Genomic DNA, 24,515 nt, shown 5'->3' on the forward strand with positions numbered 1-24,515 from the left:
GCGTCTCCGTGTGTGAGAACGTGTACGTCACGCGTGTGTCAGATGCGCGTATACAACGCTCGGTTATATGTTTGCTGCGTTTAAACGTGCGAATTATTTGCGTGGAGATGTATCTCTCTCGGCCGTCTGCAGTTTGTCTATTGAGTACGCCTCGAGAAATGTGACCCGAAAAATGGAAATTTGTAAAGATCCGAACGATTTTCGTCGGATCTTTGGTATTTCGGGGAACGGAAAAATAGAGTTTGAGTATTTTGTAAATTCTAAGTTTTTTTTTTTTCGGGGCAAAATTCGCGCCTTTTCAAAAACGATTGATTTCAGCTTAATTTGTTATCGAAGGCGATCGAAGTTCGATAAACATGACTATCCACGTGCTAGGGAGCCGCTATAAAATTCGAACGTGTGCAGTCAATTAGGTTGTCGATCAAGATTTTGAAATTCTTACACCGAAATTTTGTGAAATTCTGATATTTCAAAGCCTCAAAATTTCGCGATCCTCGGATAGAATGGATTATCGATTCACGTGCTCAGTTTTCATCGACATTTTATTTTCAGCTATCTCTCTCACGTGTGTACAGGGTGACCGTTGAAATTTCAGAGTTCGTCGAAACCACGAAATTATTCTCTCGCCTGTGAAATATCTGTAGTTTTTTTTTTTTTCGCCTACGTCCCAATCGATTTCAAAACGGAGGAGATATTAATTTCGTTGAAACCCATTCGTCAGAAATTCCATAATTTGGATTAAGGAGATGAAAAGAGCAAATTTTTGTTGGATTACGTAAAACAAAAGCGATTCGGTCGATCTGATGATCCGCAGGAAATTCCGATCGACGCCATTTTTTTTTTTTTTTTTTTTTTTTTCTACAGTAGCACGACATACGTTCGCTTTGGAGATACAAAATGGCGGTCGACGCGGATCGGGTTTGGAGAAGGAAAGTCATCGGATGACGACGCGTTATTCGAATTGTTCGATCCTCAATTATTCAAGGTCAATCTTTCACTCCCCTAGACGAGGTATCCGAAGGTCGAACGAAATTATCGGGTCTGAGAAACTCGAGAAAAATTCTCAAAATCGCCAGGTGCAGGGATTTTGAAAATCGGTCAAAAGTTTTTTTTCCACATTTACTACAGAAAAATCTGAAATCACCCGAGTTTCTCGAAGGCCTAAGGATAACGCCTGATTTCGCGAAAAAAGTTTTTTCAATTTTTTCACTTCTTCGCTTCTCTTCCATCCGTGAAAGAAACGTGGGAAAAAACAGCGAGGGTTCCACGTACCAGCGGATCGTTTCGGAAATCCATTATATTATATCGAAAATCGGCGATTCCTCGGTCGAAAATTCCGACGATTTCCTCCCTCGTTTCCCGGACTGCACTCCACAGCCGTGAGGTGTCCCTCCGACGACGTCAGGGGAAAAAAAAAAAAAAAACAAAACAAAACCAAACAAAAGAAGACATAGAAAAAAAGACGAAAGAATACCGCTGCAATAACAACACTCGGCGGAAGGGGGAGCCGCGAGTTTAACGGCCGCTGCGAGCCTCTTTTTTTCGCTCTTTTCTTATCGTTTTGTCTTATTTTTATTATTTTTTTCTTTTATTTTATTTTTCTTTTAAGCCAGTTATTCAAAGTTGTGGCCTTCGTTTGAAACGCACGAGTTGTTTGCAATAGTATGTAACAAAAAGTAGATGCAACGCTACGGACTCGTCGTCGTTGTGTTGCGCGCGCTTCATATACGGTAAATGTCTCAAGGCCTCCGTAAACGCGGGCCCAATCACCACCAATCAACAACATAATGTTAACAATTTGTGGCGTGTACCGGTCCTACTTTTTAAACTGCGACATCCCTTCCTGACGCTTGTGACCCGCCAAACTCTGACCCTGAATATATATATATATACAGAGCGGACAACGTGAAATTGCGCACCCAGATTTTGTGCGCAAGCGTGAATCAAAACGGCAGTCGAATTTATCATCTGCTAGCGTGTTGTACCAACAGCCTCAGATTTCAGCTGTAGCTGTCAAATTGTCGATCACCAATACAGCTGAGATCGCCGTATTTAAATATGACTGAGGTATGTTGTGTCAGGTGAATAATGCGACACAAAACCAGACACAGATAAGTAGGGTGGCATAGCATTAAATAAAATTGATTAATTGAATGAGAGATTAATTAAATATCGACAGAAATACACTCATCGAAAAGTTCAGGTTAGGTCCTTGTATTTGACAGCTAAATCTGAAAGCGGAGTGTTGTTGGACATTCTGCGAAACAAATGCCGACGATCGCGCATGTGCAAATGGGGTGCGCAATTTCACGTTGTCCGCTCTGTATATGTTATCTACGGTAAATGTACACTCTTGGAAAATCTTACACTTTTACCGTGAAATTTGTACATTTTCCAAAAAATTAGGTATACGTGAACTGAACATAATGTATGTATTTGTAGATTTCCCGGCAAATTTGTACTCTTACCTTCATGTTTTAAGAAAAGTTGGAATACGAATAGATTGAAAATGTCGTTGCGGTAAGAAAATATTTATTCGAATAAACGTAATGCAAAAGGCTTGTTGAAACGAAAATTATTTCAATTCAAAAATGTAGATTACAAACGAAACGTCCTTTTCTTTGAATATTATAAAATATGTCGTAGGTCAGGTTAGGATAGCTTTCATATAGGATTTCATATCCTGTATTAGATTGCAGTAGAAAAATATTTATTTAAATAAACATGATACAAAAGGCTTGTTGAAACGAAAATTATTTTAATTAAAAAATGTAGATTACAAACAAAACATACATATAGGATTTCATATTTTGTACGCTCAAATTTACCAAAACGACATCGGTCATTGTGAATTCAATGTACATTTCCCTTATATTTGAAATTGTTGATGTTAGTCGAATGCACATCACCCAAACGAGGAGGCAATATATATACTTTTACCGTAACATATATGTACACATATATGTATATACCTAACCCGCACGGAGCGCCGCTTTATTTTCCCTCGCAAAGGATTTTTAACCCACCGCCGCTCGAAGGACGAAAAGGATATCGGGATCAGGATCGATCGTCCTGTTTATCGCGCGTCACAACGCGGAGCGTCGCTCTGTTTTTGTATTTTTTTTTTTTCGTTTTTCCTCGATATCAGGTATGTCGTCCTTATACCGCGGCGTTTCGACTGGATCATTTTTCGCTTCGGTGTATAAATTATTCGCATTTATTCGTCCGGCTCCTTACCACAATTCCTTCCATTCATATCCCGGCGCAAGCGGTCCAGATATACCGTACGCGACGATGCACCTTTTCGGCGATTTCGTTGCTGAATTCGAAACACGTCCGTTTCGACGCGACATTTGCGTACGGACCGTTTGATTAAAAAAAATGTTCGGACTTTCTTCGAACGGCCTCGATTTTTTTCTTCAACGAAAAACGAAAATTCAAACCGTTAGAAATTGATTTTTTTTTCTTAAGGTTCAATTTATTTATAGAACGTGATCGAAGATAATTCATTCGTATTCTGAAGTGTGTGAATAGCGTTGGATCGAACGAGTGATAAATTATTATGTTTTTTTTTTTTCTTCTCTCGATCTTATCTCCGGGAAGTGGACGTTATCGTTACGCGGGCGTGCGCGCGAAAAATCTATTTTCGAGCGGACGAGAAACCAAAGTTTAGAAACAATTGAGAATATAAAATTAAAGATTTTAGAATCGTCGCGGAGTCGGGTTGTTTCCTTCGAATAGGTTTTACCAAGCTCGTAAACTATGAGAGGGATTATTTGAAAAAAAAAAAAAAAGAGAAAAAGAAAAAATCCGGAGAGAAATAAATATAGAATTATCAGAGAGATAAAAGAATAAAGTCCGGAGATTTGGTTTCTGAATGGGCTATTAATTTCGTCGGATGTATACGTGTGAACCGGCACGTATGTGTGTATATAATTATATATAGGTGTACACGTGATATCAAATAATTATCATAGCCTCCTCGTCGTCACCGCGTCTAAATACCGTCATCGACTAAATTTTGTTATTCTCGATCCACACAACAGCTGTTGTAATCGTGTGAATGTAATTTAGATATATCTACCTACATAGTTCAATTTTTAATTATCTAGAAATTTCGAAGCGCTTATACAGAAATATTCAATGCACAAACTTAAATCGGCGTCACAAGCAAAAAAACTCGAGGCGAAAAATTTTTGGAAAAAAATATCGCAATCGGCTAAATTTTTTTTCTATTTTCAAAATAGGTTACATGCGTCGGGCGTTTCGATACAATTACCTTCGGAAGTGGAGTCCGCCGTATTTTTAGCCATTGAAAAAAAAATAAATAAAATGGAAAAATTAACATTCTCTAATTTTTTTCTTTTTTTTCTTCAATTGGTTTCGCATCTTCTTCTCGGAACGGATATTTCGGAACGGTTTTTCATCGTTTTGTAAAAACAAGTTTGAGGTTAGGTTAGGGGTACCTCCGGTTCCGAAGAACGTTGGGTCACGAACCAACCACGCGACGTAAGTTCACCGGACTAAAGGTGGAAATCGAAAAACGGAATTCGTCTAGCGACGCCATCTTGGTTTTCCGGAGTTGAAAATAACAGGCGCCTGGTGCTGCCTGTCGGAGGAAGAGAGAGAAGCAAACGCAAAGTAGTAAAAAAGGTGAATTGTGAGAAAAAAACTCAACCGGACTATGCACGCGAGAAAAAATCGGGAATTACCACCGTTCGATAATCGCTGTGTATCACTTAAGTGATTCAGAATAGCTGATTAAATATTCAACGAGTCTATTCCGTTATAGTAATGTTGGCCATCGACCAAATTCTGAGATGAATCTTCGGCTCGTTTTGAACGGTCAACCGGTCGATCGATTCCGAAGAGATCCGTGAAGAACGTCGCGTGATCCAGCTGGACCCCGAAATTCAACTCCGACCGTCTTCGGACCCGCGCGTGACTTCCGCTTTCGTAATGGCGGATTTTCATTTTTTGAGGTTAACGTGTTGACAGAGGAATTCGGGCGTGAAACTTGCGATTCAAAACCGCCGGATTTCGAGTCTGCGGGCCGTTCGGAGTTAAAGTAATTTCACATCTGGACTCAGAAACTCAAAATTCTTGAGAATCTTGAGGTCAAATGTCGGACGTTTTTTTCGGAATTTTACGTCGATCCCGTTTTGAATTTGTTTTATCTGTTTCTCGATCATCTTTTCGGGGTTTTCACCCCGTCACCCGTTTTCGGAAACTCTAAAGCAGACGAATTTAGCGCGACGCATTTTTTTTCAGCCGATCTCCCGATTTTCGAAAAGCCAAATCTGGTCGGTTATCGAGTCGCTCGAAAAACAGTGTTGCGTTTCTCTTCGGCTCTAAATTCACAAAAACCTCTCGCCTCCCGTTATTCGTTCGGAATAAATTAGGTTCCCAATTTCGATTCGAAAAAACCGAAAATATGCCGCAGATGATCCGACCCTCTCCAGCTTCGCGCGATCGCCGTCGACGGCGTCGCGTCGCCTCTACTCCGATAGGGTGTTCAGCGCCGCCCGCGGTAGAAATTAGAACTGGCGACAGGAAAGCGATTTTATTAAGCTTTTCGACTTCCCGAAGCCTCCCGCTTCTTCTACTTCTTCTTGGCCCGAGTTTCGATATTGAGAAGTTGAAAATTTCGCATCTTCTTCGAAAAACCAGACGGTATTGCGGGGCCGGTGAAACTTACCGGTTGAAACCAGGAAGTGGAGGATTTTTAAGGAATTTGGGGCCTGGTACTCGACGTAAAGTCCTCCCAAGTATTTCGCTGGCTTTGCCAAGGTTGGTTGAAGTCTTCTTCTTTTTTTTTTTTTTTCTCCCCCCGTTGGATCGGAACGTCATTTTTTGAAAACCGGTTGCGGGTACGTGGAATTTGTTTCGTTGCTCTTTTTGGCCGGTTTCATCTCGCCTCCATTCCAATTTCACGGCCTTTTTTCATTCGACTCGTCATATGTACATCCGAGTTCGTATTTCGCAATATTTCGTTCGTGCTCACCTTCGACCTTCTCGAATACGGAGGGGTGGGGGGGGGGGGGGGGGGGGGTAGACTCGAGGCCGACTTCGCCCGACAATTTTTAGATGAAAGAGAAAACCACCCTTAAACCTCGAAATAATTTCGATGAAAGGTGAAAAAAATTGAAAATTTTAACCTGACCTGCTTTCGGGGAGATTCGGCGAAATCGAAGCGAAAAAAGGTGAGTCGAAAGAATTGAGTGTCCGATCCGGAAAATTCGTTAATTTCGCTGAATAAAATTTCTCTGAAAAAAACGAAATTTAAAAGAAGGGTGGGAAAAGGTATCTCGGTCACGGACCGACTATGAATTTTGTGATCGCGATGAAGATCTTCTTCCCTTGGTAGCGAGGCAGAAATACCTGGAACACTTTCTGTCGCGTTCGCTTCGTACCGATCTTGCATTTCCATCTCCCCGCTGAGTGACCTCAGGCCGCGCGTTGCTCGGTACTTTTTTTTCCCCCACACTACGCGATCCCCGGCTCCCGTGTTGAAAAAGCGAAAAATTTTACTTGCGGCGTTTAAAGAAAAAGTTCGGCTACCAAGCGACCCTGGCGACGGCCCTTGGAATTGAATCAATGACGGCGACTCGTCGTCGCCTCGGTGACCCGCGATGTGTTCGTTTTTGATTTTTTTTTTTTTTGGGTTCTTGAAGATTTTTCCGCGTCTCTTTAACGAGGATGCGGTGCGAAGGAGGGTTTGCGGGTTAGTTGGCGAAGAAGTGAATTTTTCTACTCCACAGCGCAAGTGGTTCGATGGAAAGATCGTTTTGCGCTGCTGCGGACTCGGATTCAGCACCGCCAGTGTACGTCTAGAATTTTTGTAGTCGATGGTATTATAATTCGACGTAACGAAATAGGGGCAATCGGAGCACGCGGTAGTCGAGGTAATCTGCACGTTGCTGAGGCGCTGTACATTTATTTCATTTGTCTTTCTCGCGTTTCTTTTGTCTTTTGTTATAATTTGATTTTGATTCAATTTTTGCGTCTTTGAAGCGCACCCGGCGCTTGGAGAAATAATATCTACAGATCTTCAAAATGCTGTAACTTGATGAAAAAATGTCGAAAAAAATCATTTCGGAAAACATTCCAAAGCTTTGAACTTCGACTTGAAGATGGTTTTTGAAAATTCTTTTCAAAGTCATTTTTTACCCCGTGGCGTAGGTTTGAACGCCGAGTCGCGAAACTCCGGGGGAAGCAAGTTTTTCAAACTTCTCCACGGAATTTGAAAAAAATGGCGGAAAACTTTCGAGACGGCCATTTTGTAGCCCGAAATCTCCTCTTCAAAATGGCCCCCAAAAAGTTTCACGCGCGATTTTTGGGCACCGAGTTTTTCAATTTTTAACAATCGAAAACGCGGTCGATTGATTGATTTTTCGACCCGTGCGCGGTTGGTTTGCGCCTACTACGTCGATCCTGCCCTCAATGATGTGCTTTTTCTAAAAATTGAATAACTCAACGTCAAAAAATCGTGCCTAAAACTTTTTGGAAGCCATTTTGAAGAGGAGACTCTGGGCTACAAAATGGCCGTCCTAAAAGTTTTCCGCCATTTCTTTCAAGCCCCGTGGAGAACTTTGAAAAACTTGTTTCTCTCGAAGTTTCGCGACTCGGCGTTCAAACCTACACCACGGGGCGAAAATTGACCTTGAGAAGAATTTTCAAAAACCATCTTGAAGTCGAAGTTTCATTCTTTGAAATGCTTTCCGCAATGATTTTTTTTTCCACACTTTTTCATCAAGTTACAGCACTTCGAAATTCGGTGTGCCGGGTGCGCCGTTAATTTTGTCTTTGCACTAAAATTCCTACCAACACGCAGTTCTACGATACTTGCTTTAGTTCACGTCAATTAATTTCCGTTCATTTCAAAGGCTGTTCGGAAACATTTTTTTTTTTCTCTCAAACTCATCGAATCCCGAATCAACTCACCTCACATTTGCACGATCCGCACGATCGGTTGTTCCTTCTCCCCATGGCGAACCTTAAAAAAATCCCGAGAGACGAGAAAAAGCGACGAGTACGGCACCCGACACGGCCAACTTCAGGCGGCTTGAGAACCCCTGGGTTACAGTACAACGCGATCCCGCTCGCGCGTTGCGAGCGAGCGCCAATAATCAGCGATTCCTTCGCTCCTCTACCGCGCCTAACGAAGATTGACAAGGGAAACAAAAGCAACTATCCAACTCCTACCGGGTGGATCGCTCCGCGCTACACAGAGACGTTCATCCCTCGGCTCCGCGCTCTACGCGAACGTTGCGATGCCGACCGACCGACCGACCGACCGTCCGACCGACGCATATCGATACAAGTGTAATACGTGTTCGTCTACGCGGCGACGTGTATTTGAATTTAAATTGTCTCAAATGACGACTCCGAGACGAACCACCACCACTACAACTACCACCACTACAACTACCACCACTACCACTACCGACGACTACGACGACGACGCGACGCCGCTAATTCGCGTTGCGTAACCAACTACGAAGACTGTACGTTCCCTATAGTACCCGCTGCACGCGTCTACGTCACGATCGTAGCGGGTCAACAGTATCGGGAGATACATATAATATAATATAGAGAGAGAGAGAGAGAGACACACGTATGGCGAAAGGCGCGTGTGCGTGGTATATACATATATGCGTGTGTGCGTGTGCGTGTGTAAGTACGTCGTATACCTGCGAACGAAAAATTGTTATCGTACAATTGTTCAAACAAATGAAAACGATTCCTCCTCTCTATGGCGTAGTCGACGTTAAAACCGTGTAACGCGCGGTACGTTGCGCCAGGCATGATATCGCGCAACGCGCTAATCGGAGTGAAGAACAGAGAAAAAGGAAAAGGAAAAGAAAAAGAAGAAGACAAAAAAAAAAACAAATGAAACTCCTTTTATTTACGATCGTCCTTCGAGAAGCTCGGTTCATTGTAACCGGGGGTATGTTATAGTCAATCGAATGACGGCGTTTGATCGCGGTCGAGCTTCTTCTTCTTTTTCGTGCCTTCTTTTTTTCTCTCGTTCTTCGTTCGTTTTTTTTTTTTTTTTTTTTTTTTTATTATTCCTTTGATCGCGATTCTCGTACCTGCACCGATTATTACACATGTATACATTATATACATATATATATATATATTCATGAGGGAAAGGTTCCGTCGCGCGACCGCCGCGGCCTACGACGCCTGTGTGTATATGGATGCGTATCGGTGCAAACGGGCGATAAATATTTGGCCAGGTCGATAACTCGGGACTCCCGACTGCGTTGTCCAAATAAAAGTGAGACGGAATCAACGCCTCGACGATGCGCGGGTGGGATCTACGGAGAATAATTGGTGGCGTACACTGCGATGCGTAATTGTTGAGGAAACGAAAAAGTGAAGAGAAACGATCGCCAATCGGTCGGCCGTAATACCGATCGCGGACGAAACCGACCGGAAATCGAAAGAGAGAAATTCAAACCCATCGCCAATCGGAGAATAGCTCAAAAAAACACTCGCGATCGGTAAGAAATGGCGAAAAAAAATAGACAGAACGACCGCAAATCGGTCGGACTGAAACCGATCGCGGTCGAAACCGACCGGAAATCAGGAGAGAAAAATTCAAACCGATCGCAAATAATGAAATAGCCTCGAAAACACTCGCGATCGGTAAGGAATTGGAAAACGAATCGACGAATCGATCGAAAATCGGTCGGCCCGAATACCGATCGCGGTCGAAATCGACCGGAAATCGAAAGGGAGGAATTCAAACCAATCGCAAATCATAAAATACCCTCCGACACACTCCCGGTCGGTGAGGAATTTCGGAAAAAATCGATAAATCGATCGCGATCGGTAATTGATTGCGAGAAAAAGAAAAAAAAAAAAAATCGGAAAAAATTATGCAGATCTCGTCGCGAATGTCGTAGGAGGCAAAAAATGAAAAATCGATTCATATCCGGCCGATCGTCGTAGGTTACGGAACGGATCAAGTCATCGAATTTTCTAGAATCTGCTGCGGGCTGGAGCGAAACGAGGGAAAAAAAAAAAAATTGAAGAAAACATGATTCGTGTCGGGGAATTTTACGCAGTGACTCGCTTCAGTTCCCTGAAGTATACACAGTCGATCGGTGGACGCGCGACAACGGAAAATCGATGAAAAGTCGATTTCGATCGAAAAACAAAATGAAAAGAGAGAAAAAAAAAAAAAAAGAAAGAAAGAAATCGGCAGACGTAACTCAGCGTCGCGTGCGCAGCGGTACGTCGTTCGCCCGATAAGAACCAGACGCGCGCGGCATCGGCGATTTTTCTAGAAACGAAATTCGAGGACTCGAAACCGATCGAAAGCCGATCGGCTTCCGTGAAGTCGTAATCGGCGAACGATCGGAAAATTCGTTGTAGTATTCGGAGGTATCGGTAGTATAGGATCTAAAAACGTTTTTCGTTTTTCCCGAGCGCGATTTTTCCGGCTTTGGTTTTCGGCGTTGTTTTCTTATCGGATGACGAAACGAGCTGGGAGCCGCGAAAAATGAATATCTGGGAAAAGGAAAAAACCTTGCTTCGGATCGCGACCCGAAATTCACGATGGCGGAAGATCGGTGTTTGTAAACAGGGTTGCGCGTCGTCGAACGCGCGCCGATCCGATCCGGTGTGCGGAAACTGCAGCGAGATGAAGTTTTGTAAATAGGAAAGTTACCCGATTAAAGTTTACCTGCACGCTGTGCATCGTCGTTGAAATTATCATCTCATTTTTTTTTTTTTTTTTGTTTTCTGTTCTTTAATCGTCAACACGAATAAAATCGATCCTCCGAACCGGCGGCGGTGGTACGGATTGACGTAAGCCGGTCGTAATCGATCGCGTTAAATATTATTTACGCCCGTATCTCGACCCCCCCCCCACCCCCCCCCCCCCCCCCCCCCCCCCCCCCCCCCCCCCCCCCCCCCCTCCGCCACCGCGTCCCGCAAAAGCGATGCAATATAATGCGAGAAATTAACGAAACGATCGCTATAAGGTACTCTGCGCTGTTTCGGAATTCAAAATTTTACCCGATCACGTGACCATGAATTTACCAGAGATCGGTATGCGCCAGTTAATTCAGGCTGTGCAAGCCTCGATACGAACTACTCTCAGCGACGAAATTAAACGGCGAAATGATACCGATTTTCAAAATGCTGTAACTTGATGAAAAAATGTGGAAAAAAATCATTCCGGGAAGCATTCCAAAGGTTGAAACTTCGACTTGAAGATGGTTTTTGAAAATTCTTTTCAAAGTCATTTTTTACCCCATGGTGTAGGTATGAAGGCCGAGTCGCGAAACTCCGGGGGAAGCAAGTTTTTCAAACTTCTCCACGGAGTTTGAAAAAAATGGCGGAAAACTTTAGAGACGGCCATTTTGTAGCCCGAAATCTCCTCTTCAAAATGGCCCCCAAAAAGTTTCACGCGCGATTTTTTGGCACCGAGTTATTCAATTTTAAACAATCGAAAACGCGGTTGATCGATCGATTTTTTGACCCGTGCGCGGTTGGTTTGCGCCTACTACGTCGATCCTGCCCTCAATGACGTGCCTTTTCTAAGAATTGAATAACTCAATGTAAAAAAATCGTCCCTAAAACTTTTTGGAGGCCATTTTGAAGAGGAGACTCTGGGCTACAAAATGGCCGTCTTAAAAGTTTTTCGCGATTTTTTTCAAGCCCCGTGGAGAACTTTGAAAAACTTGTTCCTCTCGAAGTTTCGCGACTCGGCGTTCAAACCTACACCACGGGGTGAAAATTGACCTTGAGAAGAATTTTCAAAAGCCATCCTCAAGTCGAAGTTTCAACCTTTGAAATGCTTCCTGAAATGATTTTTTCTGACCGTTCTTCATCAAGTTACAGCATTTTGAAAATCGGTATTATTTCGTCGAGTGCCGTCGGGTGCGCCGTTAATTTTGTCGCCGAGTGTAGACAACTCTGCGGTTTTCCAGAATCTAGAAAAAAACGTCAGAGATCACGATCTTCGCTATATAGCGTCGCCAGTTTTCCCATCGTTACCGATTTCAGGCGCGGCACGGTAGGAACTTCCGAGGAATTTTTTTTCTTCTCCTTCCCGCGTACACATAATTCGCAACACAGAGATACCGCGTGTTCTCGTTTTTCACTCATTCATTCGCCGTCGCGCGTTTGTTTTCTCCGCGAGACTCATTATTATACGTTACACGCGTTAGAGTAGAGATCTCGCGCTCGCTACCGCGAGATCGGAAGGCGAACGTTCGTCGTGTGCTTCTTTCTCGCCGGTGACTCGTACGAGGAGACGGAGTACAAGGTCGGCGCTCCACACGAACGCGTCGTCGCTCGAACGATCGTGTTGTCGCTTCAGCTGTTATTCGTAAACATTCCCCGAGGTATTTCTCTCGCTCGAACGTAACGCAGACGGCGCTTGTCCGGCGCGGATAATCCGCGTAGCGAGCAACGCCGCGGTGGATCGTCGCAACCAGGTAACCAGGTTACCCGGTAATCGGCTCCACGCCGCCATTCGATGCCACTGAATCACATCGCGCGCGCACCTTCCCGCTCGCCCGTATCTCGAACGCACCGATTATTACAGCGTGCTTCGGTTGAATCTTCGTCCTTCGGGTATCCGGAAATCGGTTATAGCGATCGACGGACCGTAGGGCTGCTCGGAATCCGATCGTTTCGATGAAGATTTTTTGGTTAACGATCGGAAAAATCGAGCTACGCAAAGGTTTTGTAGTTTTCGAGCGATTTCGGATCGGTATCAAATGCGGCGGTCCGAAAATCGGTACGTGGAGACGATTCCGGTGCCCTAGTGAGTCCGTGATTGCTCTTCGAACGATTCTTCGGTTACAGATCGATCGGTAAAAATCGAGTGACGTTCGCCTCGACCTTCACGATTTTTGGATTTCCGAGGGATTCTAGATCGGCATAGAACGGAGCGGTCGAAAGATCGGTACGCGGAAACGATCGCCGAATGATTTTTTGGTTACCGATCGACAACATAGAGCTACTTGCACCTCGACCTTCGAGATTTGGCGATTTTTCAAAGATTGTAGATCGGTATGAAACGGAGCGGTCGAAAAATCGGTACGCGGAAACGATTCCGCTGCCGGTCCGACGCAAGTCCGTGAAGACTGCTCGGAATCCGATCGCCGAACGATTTTTTGGGTTGCCGATCGGCAAAAATCGAGCCACGTGCACCTCGACCTTCACGATTTTGCGATTTTCGAAGCATTCCGGATCGGTATGAAACGGAGCCATCGAAAAATCGGTACACGGAGATGATTTTGGTACCAGTAAGTCCGTAATTGCTCGGAATCTGATTGCTGAACGATCTTTCGGATACAGATCGGCCAAAATTGAGCCACGTACACCTTGACCTTCACGATTTTGCGATTTTCGAGAGATTCTAGATCGGTATTAAATGGAGCGATCGAAAAATTGGTACTAGAAGACAATCGGGGTGCCACTAAGTCTGTGGCCATTTGGAATCCGATCGCCGAACGATTTCTTGTGTTACCGATCGGCAAAAATCGAGCCACCTACACCTCGACCTTCACGATTTCGCGATTTTCGAGGGATTCCGGATCGGTATGAAACGGAGCGATCGAAAAATCCGTACGTGAAGACGATTTCGGTGCCCTAGCAAGTTCGTGATTGCTCTTCGAAACGATTTTTCGGTCACCGATCGCCGAAATCAAGCTACCCTACGGTTTTTTGATTTCCTAACGATTCTGAATCGGCGTAAAGCGGAGCGATCGACGAATCGTTACTCCGAAACGATCGGGGTGCAGGTCCGACATCTAACGTCGCGAGTCCCGTGGCGATGATGAATCGGCGTTTTCTTTCCCCAAAATTATTTTCTCAAAAGTTCCAGGTTCTCGACCGGTAAACACGCAGCATAGTTATAACCGTTAATGGATCGTTCTCCGGCTATTTCGGTTCCTCTAATTATATTGTTGTTGACGTTCTTCTTTTTCATCGGCCTGTATAACGCGGCCAGTTCGGAATCGGCGCCGCGCGCGCCTAGTCGTCGCTTTTCCTCGTTCGACGTCGAAACCGACTCTGCTGTTTTTTGAGGCCACCGGTGCGCCCCGAGAGAGTCCGTTGTTTGCCAGCGGCGCGTTACCGACCCGACGGCAAAATCGATCGGTAAACACCGTCGACGGCCGTCGGACGGCCGAACGCGATCGGACCGCGTACGTAACCCGCGGCGAAACTAACCGCTCTTTTCGAGAGCCGCACCATTTTCTCATCTCCGTTCTCCGGTCATCCAGGTCACGCGATCGCCCGCCTTCGCCGGAAAAAATCGGCCCTTATTTTACGCCATTCGGGGAAACGTCACGAATTCTCCTGTACCGCGCAGGTTTTTTTTTTTTTTTTCTGTTTTTTCTCATCGTTTTTTTCTCCTCTACATCGCTCGTGGCGCGTTATCGCATCGTCCCGCGCGAAGAAGCGAGAGACGACAGATATACACGGTTTTTAAATCGAACGACGAACTCGTTGTTTTTCTCCTCTAGGTTCAAGGAACCTGCGATTGTTTCAGCCGGCTGCACACCGGGTGGTACGAACGAACCCCGAAGCTCTCGTGCGATTGTAAGCTTTCGCTTTTTCCGCGACGCGCGTTCCGCAGGGGTATCGGCCGATCGGATCCCCGCAGTTCTTTCCATTGGCGGACCCGTTCGCGCGGACGCGTGCGTCGCTCGATTATTTCGCCGCAGAGATCGCTCGGTCGTCGGGTTTTACGCCGACGCTTGACGACCTCGAGGTGCGTATCTTTCGCACGTGTTTTTTTCATAGCGTAGATCTCGTGCGTATACACCGCCGCTCGACGATTTATTTCGACGGATTTTCACGAGCCCGTCGACCGGCCTCGTTCTCGAGGACGTCGACTGTCGTGTGTGGGATACCGCCTCGAATTTCTGGTTAGAAAACGTTTGAAAAGCGCGCCGGTTTTCTAACGGGGGTACAAAATGAACTGGAAACGTTTCACGTTTCGCGTTGTACTGATACACGTGTGCCGAAAGGGCGTGTAAAAAAAAAACAGAAGAGATTCTCCGATCAACTCGAATACGAACGAAATACGTACGTCTGTAGGAAAAACGAGAATTTTTTTTTGCTTTTTTTTTTTTTTGAGATACACCCTTTTGGCTTCAAGAATAAGGATTCTTCTTCATTCGAACATATATTCTTTTTTCTCGAATAGTTTAAGTTTAGGAGTATTTTGACCACTTGAAAAAAAAAAATTTCTAGTTTCAGGTCTAATAATCGATAAGATTTAAAAACAAAAAAAAAAAAACGAAAATCATACGCCCTTTTGGCTTTGAGAATAAAAATTATTCTTTTCCATTCGACTGAATATTTTTCTTCACATACTAATTTGAGTTGAGAAGTATTTTTAGTACTTTTCGAGGTACTTTTTTAATTATTTTTTTTCTAGCTTTAGGTCTAATATTCGATGAGATTGAGAAAAAAACAAAAAAGATACGTCCCTTTGGCTTTAAGAATAAAAATTCTTTTTTTTCATCCGATTAAATACTTTTTTTCAAATAATTTGAGTCGACGAGTATTTTTACCACTTTTGTCATTTTCTTTCTCTAATTTTGGGCCTAATAATCGATGAGATTTGAAAAAAAAATAACAAAAAAGATACGTCCTTTTGGCTTTAACAAATAAAAATTCTTCTATTTCATTCGATTAAATATTTTTCTTCAAGTACTAATTCGAGTTAAGAAGTATTTTTACCATTTTTGTAATTTTTTTTTTCTAGTTTTCGGTCTAATAATCGATAAGATTAAAAAAAAACAAAAACGGTACACCCTTTTGGCATCAAGAAGTTTATTTCTCAAAACCAAAAGGTCGTACATCTGAAAAGAATTGTTTTTTTTTTTTTTTGTTTCAGTTTTGTTTTTCCAACAGATTTATGTATTTTACTGGAATTTTGTTTTTTTCTTTATTTTTTTTTATATGATGCGATTTCATCCGTTCGCTCGATCCCGGCGGAATTCAATGAAAAGACCTTCACAAAATCGAAGCGCGTACAAATCGTCCGAGTGTGTGGAACTCGCGCGTCGCTCGCTTGGGCGCTCGCCGCGATGATATCAGTTTCGACTACTTTATTTTTTCTATGACGTCACGAACCGTGACGCGTAGACGGATGCCTCCGACCAAGTAAACAAACTCACCAGTCTTTTTCTCACCTTCGGCTACCCGATCCCGAACCGATTCCGAGACAACCGCGGCAACGCGGCCAAGTCGACCGAACGTCGGACCTCCGATTATCGGATCAAATCGCGCGAATTACGCGCCGAAATTTTTTATATCCCTGCGCCAATTAAATTTCAAGTAGAGTTGCATGGTTTTTTTTGTCACGTCCTCTACACCGCAAGTAAGTTAAAAATCGATATCTCGAGAAATATCGACCGCAGCACTCCGGTCCAAAGGACCTTTTTTGTTGGAAATTGAATTTCCAACAAAATTCTCCCCCGAGTATTATTTCGCTGAAGTCGATCACTTCGGAGATAACGGCGAAAAAACGAAAATTTTTGGATGAATGAAAATAAATTTCAATATGGCTGACGTGAGACCAAAACCGATACGATGTGTATCTCAAAATGCCGCAGAGTCAAGGGAGTTTGAAAAAAGATGAAAAATACCTAACCTTTCCACCCTCTAGGGAAAGTCCTTGAACCTGAGATATCAAGGGCTCCAAAATTCAGGGAGTTAATTTTGAGCGACGTACGTCGACAAGATTTCGGGTACAGGCTACTGAAAAGGGAAAAACAAAAACGAAAAACAAAAAAAAAAACACAAACAGTCGCAAAACAAAAAGGCACAAATATGGCGGCGCTAGAGGCGTACAGCTCGTACATAAGAGATCGTCGTAACGAGAGTAAATAACGAGCTTTGCGTCGGGGGTGCAGGACGAGGTAAAAGGAGGGGGTCATCGTCCACCGAAGTAGCGTCCGATTTTGTTTAACGACGCGTGCAACGACATCGTCGCGCGAGAGCGGTGCAACGACGTTGTCGCTCCACGCTCTACGCTTCCCTCCCTTCCTCCCTCCCTCCCTACCGGTGACACATGCGGATCGTTAGAATCCGTCGATTAATCGTCGTATCATCCGACGAGAGGCGATCGTCGCGACTCACCGAGCCGTAAGCCACCCTCGAAATTTTGGACGTTGCCAAAAATGAAAACTTGACCCGAAACTCGGCGACGATCGAGAACGTGCGCGTGTCCCGTGGTGTTCGTCACCGTTGTTCGTCATTTTTCAAAAGATGGCGATCCTTCGGGGTCGTTTCAAGGTCAGACTTGCGTCGATGATCTGGAATTCGCATTTGGAAATTGGTATTATCTTGTTGAATTTTCGTGTACTGCGATTCGCCAGCAACGATCGATTGGGTTCGATCTAGAAAATCCAATCACAAGTTTCACCGACGAGGAGGTCAGGTGGAGGTGCTTTAAAACGCGTTTTAAACTTTTTTTAAATTTTTTCCTCCTTGATTATTGATTTTTGCTTTTTTTATTGTAGTCGCGCGTTTCATTTTTTTGTTTCTCATTCGTATTTCTACTTCCGTCGCCTGTTTCTTGTTTTGGAGAAGTTAGTTTTCGTTAGAATCTTCTACTTCAGATTCCACTAATTCTTTGCTATACTTTAAAATAGATCCGATATATACTTAGGACTCTTCTATAATTTCATTGTACTTGGCGCATTGAGAAAAAAGTAAGCAGAAATTTCGGAGTTTTTCACAAATATTCACAAAATCGTGCAGCGTGGAACTTATTCGGAGGCCATTTTGAAGAGGAGACTTTCGGGCAACAAAATGGCCGTCGCAAAAGTATTCCGCCATTTTTCTTCAAGCTCCGTGTGGCGAGAACTTTAAAAAACTTTTTTTTTTCTTTCTTTCTCAAGTTTCGCGACTCGGCACGGGATAAAAAATGAAAATGATCTTGAAAAGAATTTTCAAAAATTGCCTCCAAGTCGGAGTTTCTACTTTTGAAAATCTTCACATGGAAATGATTTTTTTTTTTTTCAAATTTCTCATCAAGTACGGCATTTCGAAAATCGGGCGCGCCCTCAATTTTGTCGCCGAGCGTATAAAATTTCAGCTATAATTTTCGATCCCCCGTCGTCGTTGCGTCTTGCGAATTGTTTTTCTTCTCGTCTAACGAATTTCAACCCCATCCGTGAAATAATCTACGGCATCCGCCCTACACGTGTGTTTGTGCGTGCTGTGATTCGTGTACTCCCTACCGCTGTACGTTATACTGTACAATACGCATATCGCACCGTGTATGACAATAAGATGCGAGCGTTTGCCCCGCGTTAACGGAGCGCAAAACCGTATCGCGTCATTGAAGCCAAAAGGGCGCATAAAAAAAAAAAAACAAACAAACAAAAAAAGGAAAACAACAACAAAAAAATATTCCTGCAATCGACTCAGATACGAGTATCTGGAATGTACATATAGATCGGTGTACGGAGAGAACGAAAAAACGCAACTTTTTCCAGAGCCAAAATGGCGTATTTAAGAAAATAGTGTTTTTTCGTTTATTCCTCATATAAATCAATATTAATACGTATTAATTTCACTCACGTATTTCAGCCGATCGGAGAACATTCTTTTATTTCTGATTTGGCGTCAAGAAAAAAAATCGACAAAAAAAACCAAAAAAAAAAAATATTCCTCCAATCGTCTCAGATACGAGTATCTAGAGTGTACTCATACAGATCAGTATAAATGGAGAAAACGAAAAAACACAATTTTTTCGCGTGTCAAAATGGCGGATCTAAAAAAATAGTAACGAAAAAATAGTAAAAAAAACGTATCCTTTCGATTTTCCCACGTAGATCTACATATGTAACACGCATTTCGCTTATATATATATTTTATCCGATCGGAGGACATTTTCTTAATTCCGATCCATACGCCCTGCAGCTTCTGGCTCCTGCGGTACAACGCGACACACACGCATATTCGACATAACACAACGTACAACGCGTAATAATATAATATGCGGTAGATTATTGCGGGGCATTAATAAATCCCACCGTACGTGCGCCATTTTGTTTACGAAGCACCGCGTCGTCGACGAGGATGACGGTTTACATTACGGTAGTGACGACGATGACGATCGCGACGGCCGACGACGACGACGCCGATGATGATGATGATGCGGACAGAGAGAAGAAGGGACAACGTCCTCCGCCAATAATCGCGCCTCCCCGCCCCAACGAAACTCATACACACATCTATACAGATATACAGATATTTATTCTTTGTCTCTCGGCCGGACGATCTTTCGCGAATAAATCTCGTCGTTTCAGAGAAGGCGCGGGGGAGCGGCGCACACTCGACATCGATAACGGCTAATACACTGCACCGAGAATATAATTATCGGAAAGTTTATACACTATATTGTACGCGGTTATTACTCACCGACCCGTCCGTCATTGTTCTCGGCGTCGTCGTCGTCGGACACCAGGAGGAAGGCTCTCGTCAGGTTCAACGGTCGTCCCGACGCCCGGCCGGACCTTTGGAGTCTCCTTCCCTTCGTTCGTAATCGAACGATCGCGCCGTCCCGCTCACGGCATTCGAAATATCGATCGTGCAGTCACGCGTTTTCCCCGTTTTCCGTCGCCGGATCGAGCGAATTTTCGGACCCCGCCGAATTCCGGGCTTCCAAAAACTGCGTGCGACCCGCGCGTCACTTTTTCCCAAATCTATAACCTAACCTGGACTTTGTGGCGTCGACGGGTCGACTGAGTCTCTCGCGACGGATTCCCATGAGATTTTCCCGGAACTTCGGATGTTGAGTCGTTCGAAATTCCGATTAGATCGATCAGGATCTCGATACGAAGACGATTGAGGGTCGCGCGGGCGCCGCCATTTTGTTTATACTTTCCCCACGTGACGCGCGCGAGGATACACGGGCGGGTGGGTACCTACCCCGTTTTCCGATGTGTCCGACGTTGTTTCTTGTTTTTTCGTTTCTTTTCGCAGCGACGATTTCGGGTACGCGTCGAGCCGACGAGTTTATTTCGGGGGTTGGATTGGTCGTTCGTTCGATTCTCGATCGGCGATGATCGCGGGGGAACCCGAATCCGTCGTTTGTTTTCTCGCCTCCCTGCACGACGAGTCCGACCTTCCTTGAGTTTCGCAATGTCGTCGTCGAATATCGATATCTGTGTGCGTGTGTGTATACGACATGAAAATGCGATTACGCGATGTCCTCCGCAATATTATAACAACGCTCTGTGAGATATATTTCTCGAGGTTTGTTGCGTTTTTTTTTGTTGTTTTTTTTTTTTTCTTATCGGCGTGCAACGCTAATTGTTATTATCGTCTCAGCGTTCGTAGTCGTCGTAGTCGTAGTCGTCGTAGTCGTCGTTGCGTCGATGTCCGAATATAAAAATTAGTCTCGCTCCCGTTTTCTAAACACACGCGTTATTAATTAGCGGCGTGCGCAATCAGCGACCATCGGAGTTCGGTCGAGTCGTTTCTAAATTAAGCGATTCGCTTACGATCCGCTAATCCGTTTACGGATCACCGTATCATCTGTATATCGGTTACATAAATAATTATCGTACAACATTTTTTATACCGCGTTTAGATATGTACATACATATATGTATATAAACATATATATGTATATTATTATATTCGAACGATACATAACACACGAGATAACACGTTGCGAGCTATAGCCAGCGGAGATAATGTGCACACTCATTTTTACTCGATCAGATATAAAACTTATCCAACATTAGCAAACGTATACGTACCTCGTCGTGCGCCTTCATGTGTGTGTGTGTGTGTGTGAGATTTTTTATATCCTTCAGAGTTTCGTTTCGTTGCGCTCCGCTCGCTGGTCGAGCGAATTTTCAGACAAACGCTCGCGCGTCTCGAATCGGACCGCGAAAAAGTCGCGAGGCTGACGATTGTCGGGTTGGGTTAGGTTAGGTTAGGTGTGAGGTCGGATCAGGTGCGTCGTTACAGATCGTTGTTGTTGTAGGTCGTTGTTGATTTTGTACTGCAATCGGCAGTGCGTACGATACGGGGAGCCGACGATGCTCCAGCGGAGTCAAGGAAATGCCGATTTCCCAATAGGATCGCCGCCATTTTGCGAAAATTATATGTATAATGTTAACACGTAACGTGTAAGTACGTCGCGTCGCGATTATAGCCGAGTATTTCCGAATGTACCGGTGCGCGCTCGCGTGTTTTTTTCTTTTTCGTTGGTTTTTTTTTTTTTTTTTGTGTTTTCTTTTCAGTACACACGGTCACGTGAGTTAGCGGACGAAATCCAACCCGGAAATACCTAATAGTAAATCTAAATACTGACCGTGAATTAACGCTGCATATTTACACGGCGTTTACTCCGGAGAATTGAATAAAACTCGAAGCGCTGAGTCTGTAGTATATATAAGAAGGAGAAGGAGTAGAAGCAAAAGAAGAAGAAGAAGAGGAGGAAGAAGAAGAAGATAAAGAAGAAGAGGAGGAAGAAGAAGAAGATGAAGAAGAAGAGGAGGAAGAAGAAGAGGATAAAGAAGAAGAGGAGGAAGAAGAAGAAAAAGAAAAAGAAGCAAAAGGTGAAGAAGAAGATTCGGAAAAGAGGAAGAAAAAGAAGAAGAAGAAGAGGAAGAAGAAGAAGAAAAAGAAGCAAAAGGTGAAGAACAAGCAAAAGAAGAAGAAGATTCGGAAAAGAGGAAGAAGAAGAGGAAGAATAAGCAGAAGAAGCAAATGAAGAAGAAGAAGAAGAAGCTGAAGCAGAAGAAGAGGAAAAAGGAAAAGAAGCAAAAAAAAAAGAAGAAGATTCGGAAAAGTAGATGTGGCGGTTACACAGGTTAGGAGCGGCGTGATAACGAACGTCGCGTCTTTTTAGAAATCTCCTGCAAGATTTCACTTAGTGATAGAGAGAGAGAAAAAATGTTCGAAGGGTACGTACACCGCGCGTTCCGTATCGCGGATATGTCGTTTCTCACGTGACCCTTGAATTTTCACCAAAAATTGTCTCCTCGGATCGCAGCGAGTTCGGGGATTTCCGGATCTTCGATTTTCGTTCCGCGAAAACGGAACTGCGGGTCGCGATATATCAAAAAATGAGATTTTCGGACTCGACGATTTTCGATCAGAGAATTCAGATATTATGAAACGGAATTTCGAAAAGGATGGAATACGTATAGCTATCGACGAAAAGAAAAGTACATCGAAATTCGAGGGCTCGCCGCACGTCTTTTTTTTTTCTTTTTATTTTAATTTTCGAACCAATACGATTACACTGCCGCGCGATTCAATTATCGAATAACATTATAATCCGACGCCATTATTATTATTATTATTATTATACAAACGACTCTCGAGTGCAGGCGCAGCAACGCGTTCGCGATGATCATCTGCACGGATCACCAAACGTCACATTATACGTGTTGTTATTTTCGCGAATCTCTCGTAACTCTGTTTTTTCGTTATTCTTCTTCTTCTTCTTTCATTCTTCCTTTTTTTCCGTTGTTTTGCATTTTTTCATTTTTTTTTTTTCAGATCATCGCGTACCCCGTAGCGTCGAGAGGCGTTTTATCGGTTTCGGGCCATGACTCATCGAAATTATATGCGAAGGTCCAAATGACATTAACCGCGATTGATGCGCGCCGTGCAGACCGCACCGTCGGTTTTTCCATCGATTATTTTACGGGCGCTTTATATTAAAATCCGGATGAATTAAGATTATATTGGCTTTCGAATGATTCCGGATGATATCGGCGCGTCGGTAATTCCGAACAACCGAAAAAAAAGAAGAAGAAGAAGAAAAAAAAAAAGAAACAAACAAAAGAAGGCAACTAATCACCGCTTCGTCGTTATTGGTATATACCTAATTTTGGTAAAAAGTCATGCCGTCGCGTGAATGGCGCGGAATAAAAATCGAATACAACCAAACAAATGAGAATCTCAATGGCCGTTTGTTTCTTTTTCTTTTTCTTTTTCTTTTGTTTATTTTTCTTTTGTTTATTTTTCTTTTGTTTTTCTCTTTTATTTGGTTTCTTTCAAAATTACATGTACGCTCGCGCGATAGCCTCTGTACAATAATTACGCATGTGTATAAATAATAGCGCGATTGATATCGCCACTTAACGGTCTGGAAAGCAGAAGAAACTGTGTGCAGCACAAACCTTTGAACCGAGGTATTGATAAGGGGAAGTATAATACTCCAGAGGAGAAACTGATCTCTGTTGTACGCTTGTTGCGGGGAGAAAATTACGCCCGTCGTCGTATCGTCCATTATTTCAATTCCAATACGGTACACTGCATTATATTTCATAAAGCGTAGTTATACGGACAGAGTTTCCTCGTAGGAACAACCTTAGAATCGAATTCTGTGGCGAGGGAGGATCCCAACCGATCGCGGCGTGGAGTATATAGAGTACTACGTGTAGACGAAATTTGCGACGCCTTGATTAAAGGAGCCGCGCGTGCCGGAAATATGAAAGAATTCGAGTAAAAATTTGAAAAGCTTCGATGAGAAGAAATTGGAAATAAAAAATTTTGACACGCCTAGACCGATTCGTCGATTCCCCTGTATATATATAATGATGTACTTTCCTACGTATAACATGCAAACGCGAATTATAACAAATCCGTTTTTTATTAAGTTTGTCAATAATTGGATAGATTATTGTTCGCAGCTACTGCAGATTATCGTATAGAATGAAAAATCTCCAACTCCAACGCGATGATCGCTGGTCAATTTTTTTCGTAGATCGAGAAATTTCACGGCATATTCGACCGCGGCGAAGTGTCCGCTTGTATATACCGGGTGTCCCTATTCGTCGGTCGTCTTGATTCGAACCTCTGTGTTGCCGTAATTATTGTTAATTATTTTTTTCATGAATTATTCTCTTTTTATCCACACATACCTGATTTCTTGTAAAACTATTGTATCGGCCCGAGTTGTATATATGTATACCATAGGGTGGATCGAAAGTAACTACTGAAAATTGTTGGCCACCCCCAAAAATCGAAGATACCGCCGATGGATTCGTTTTTTCGAATTTTTCTAGAGGGCGCGCGAAAAGCTCAAAAACGCCATTTTTTATGGCATAAAATTCACCGTATCGCTCGTAAACGGAAAAAAATGCTCCAAAATTTTGATTTTTTTATACAAGGTACCCAGATGTGTACTCTTTCGAACCCACAACCGATCAATATTAATAAATGGTTGGTACTTTCGAGAAAAATCTCCGAAAATCAAGTTTTTCACGATTTTTCAATCGATACGCATAGATATTGGTATTTTTTAATCTCAAACATTTTTGTACGTCGTCCGTCTGGTTTCTGTGCTGAATCTCGGCATCGGTAGGTATATATGAAAAAAAAAAAAAAACCTGGAAGACATACAAAAATGTTTAAGAATAAAAAAACACCAATGTTCAAGCACATTGATTAAAAAATCATGAAAATCTTGATTTTCGAAAATTTTTCTCGAACATACCAACAATTTATTAATATTGATCGGACGTGGCTTCGAAAGAGTACGC

At 43.3% G+C, this 24,515-nt stretch overlaps 1 protein-coding gene and 1 long non-coding RNA gene across 3 annotated transcripts in view; one reads left to right on the top strand and one right to left on the bottom strand.

Moving 5' to 3' along the window:
• LOC125502046 overlaps window positions 1-8,193 on the bottom strand; it is a 15,671-nt gene extending 7,478 nt beyond the window's left edge. Inside the window, exon 1 of the long non-coding RNA XR_007279859.1 lies at window positions 7,945-8,193. This is a non-coding gene — a long non-coding RNA (uncharacterized LOC125502046). The remainder of the gene's footprint in view (window positions 1-7,944) is intronic.
• The window catches only part of LOC105691023 (nuclear factor of activated T-cells 5), a 43,834-nt gene that overhangs the window by 913 nt on the left and 18,406 nt on the right, over window positions 1-24,515 (top strand). The window contains exon 1 of one of the 2 annotated variants that reach the window (XM_048659542.1): window positions 21,712-21,829. The exons of the other annotated variant lie outside the window; for it this stretch is intronic. Coding sequence (XP_048515499.1) covers window positions 21,727-21,829 — 103 coding nt within the window. The 5' untranslated portion in view covers window positions 21,712-21,726. Of the gene's footprint in view, window positions 1-21,711; window positions 21,830-24,515 lie in introns of those variants that run through there. 2 annotated transcript variants of the gene reach the window in all.

Source organism: Athalia rosae, chromosome 8 (genome assembly GCF_917208135.1).
Source record: "Athalia rosae chromosome 8, iyAthRosa1.1, whole genome shotgun sequence".
NCBI lineage: Eukaryota > Metazoa > Arthropoda > Insecta > Hymenoptera > Athaliidae > Athalia > Athalia rosae.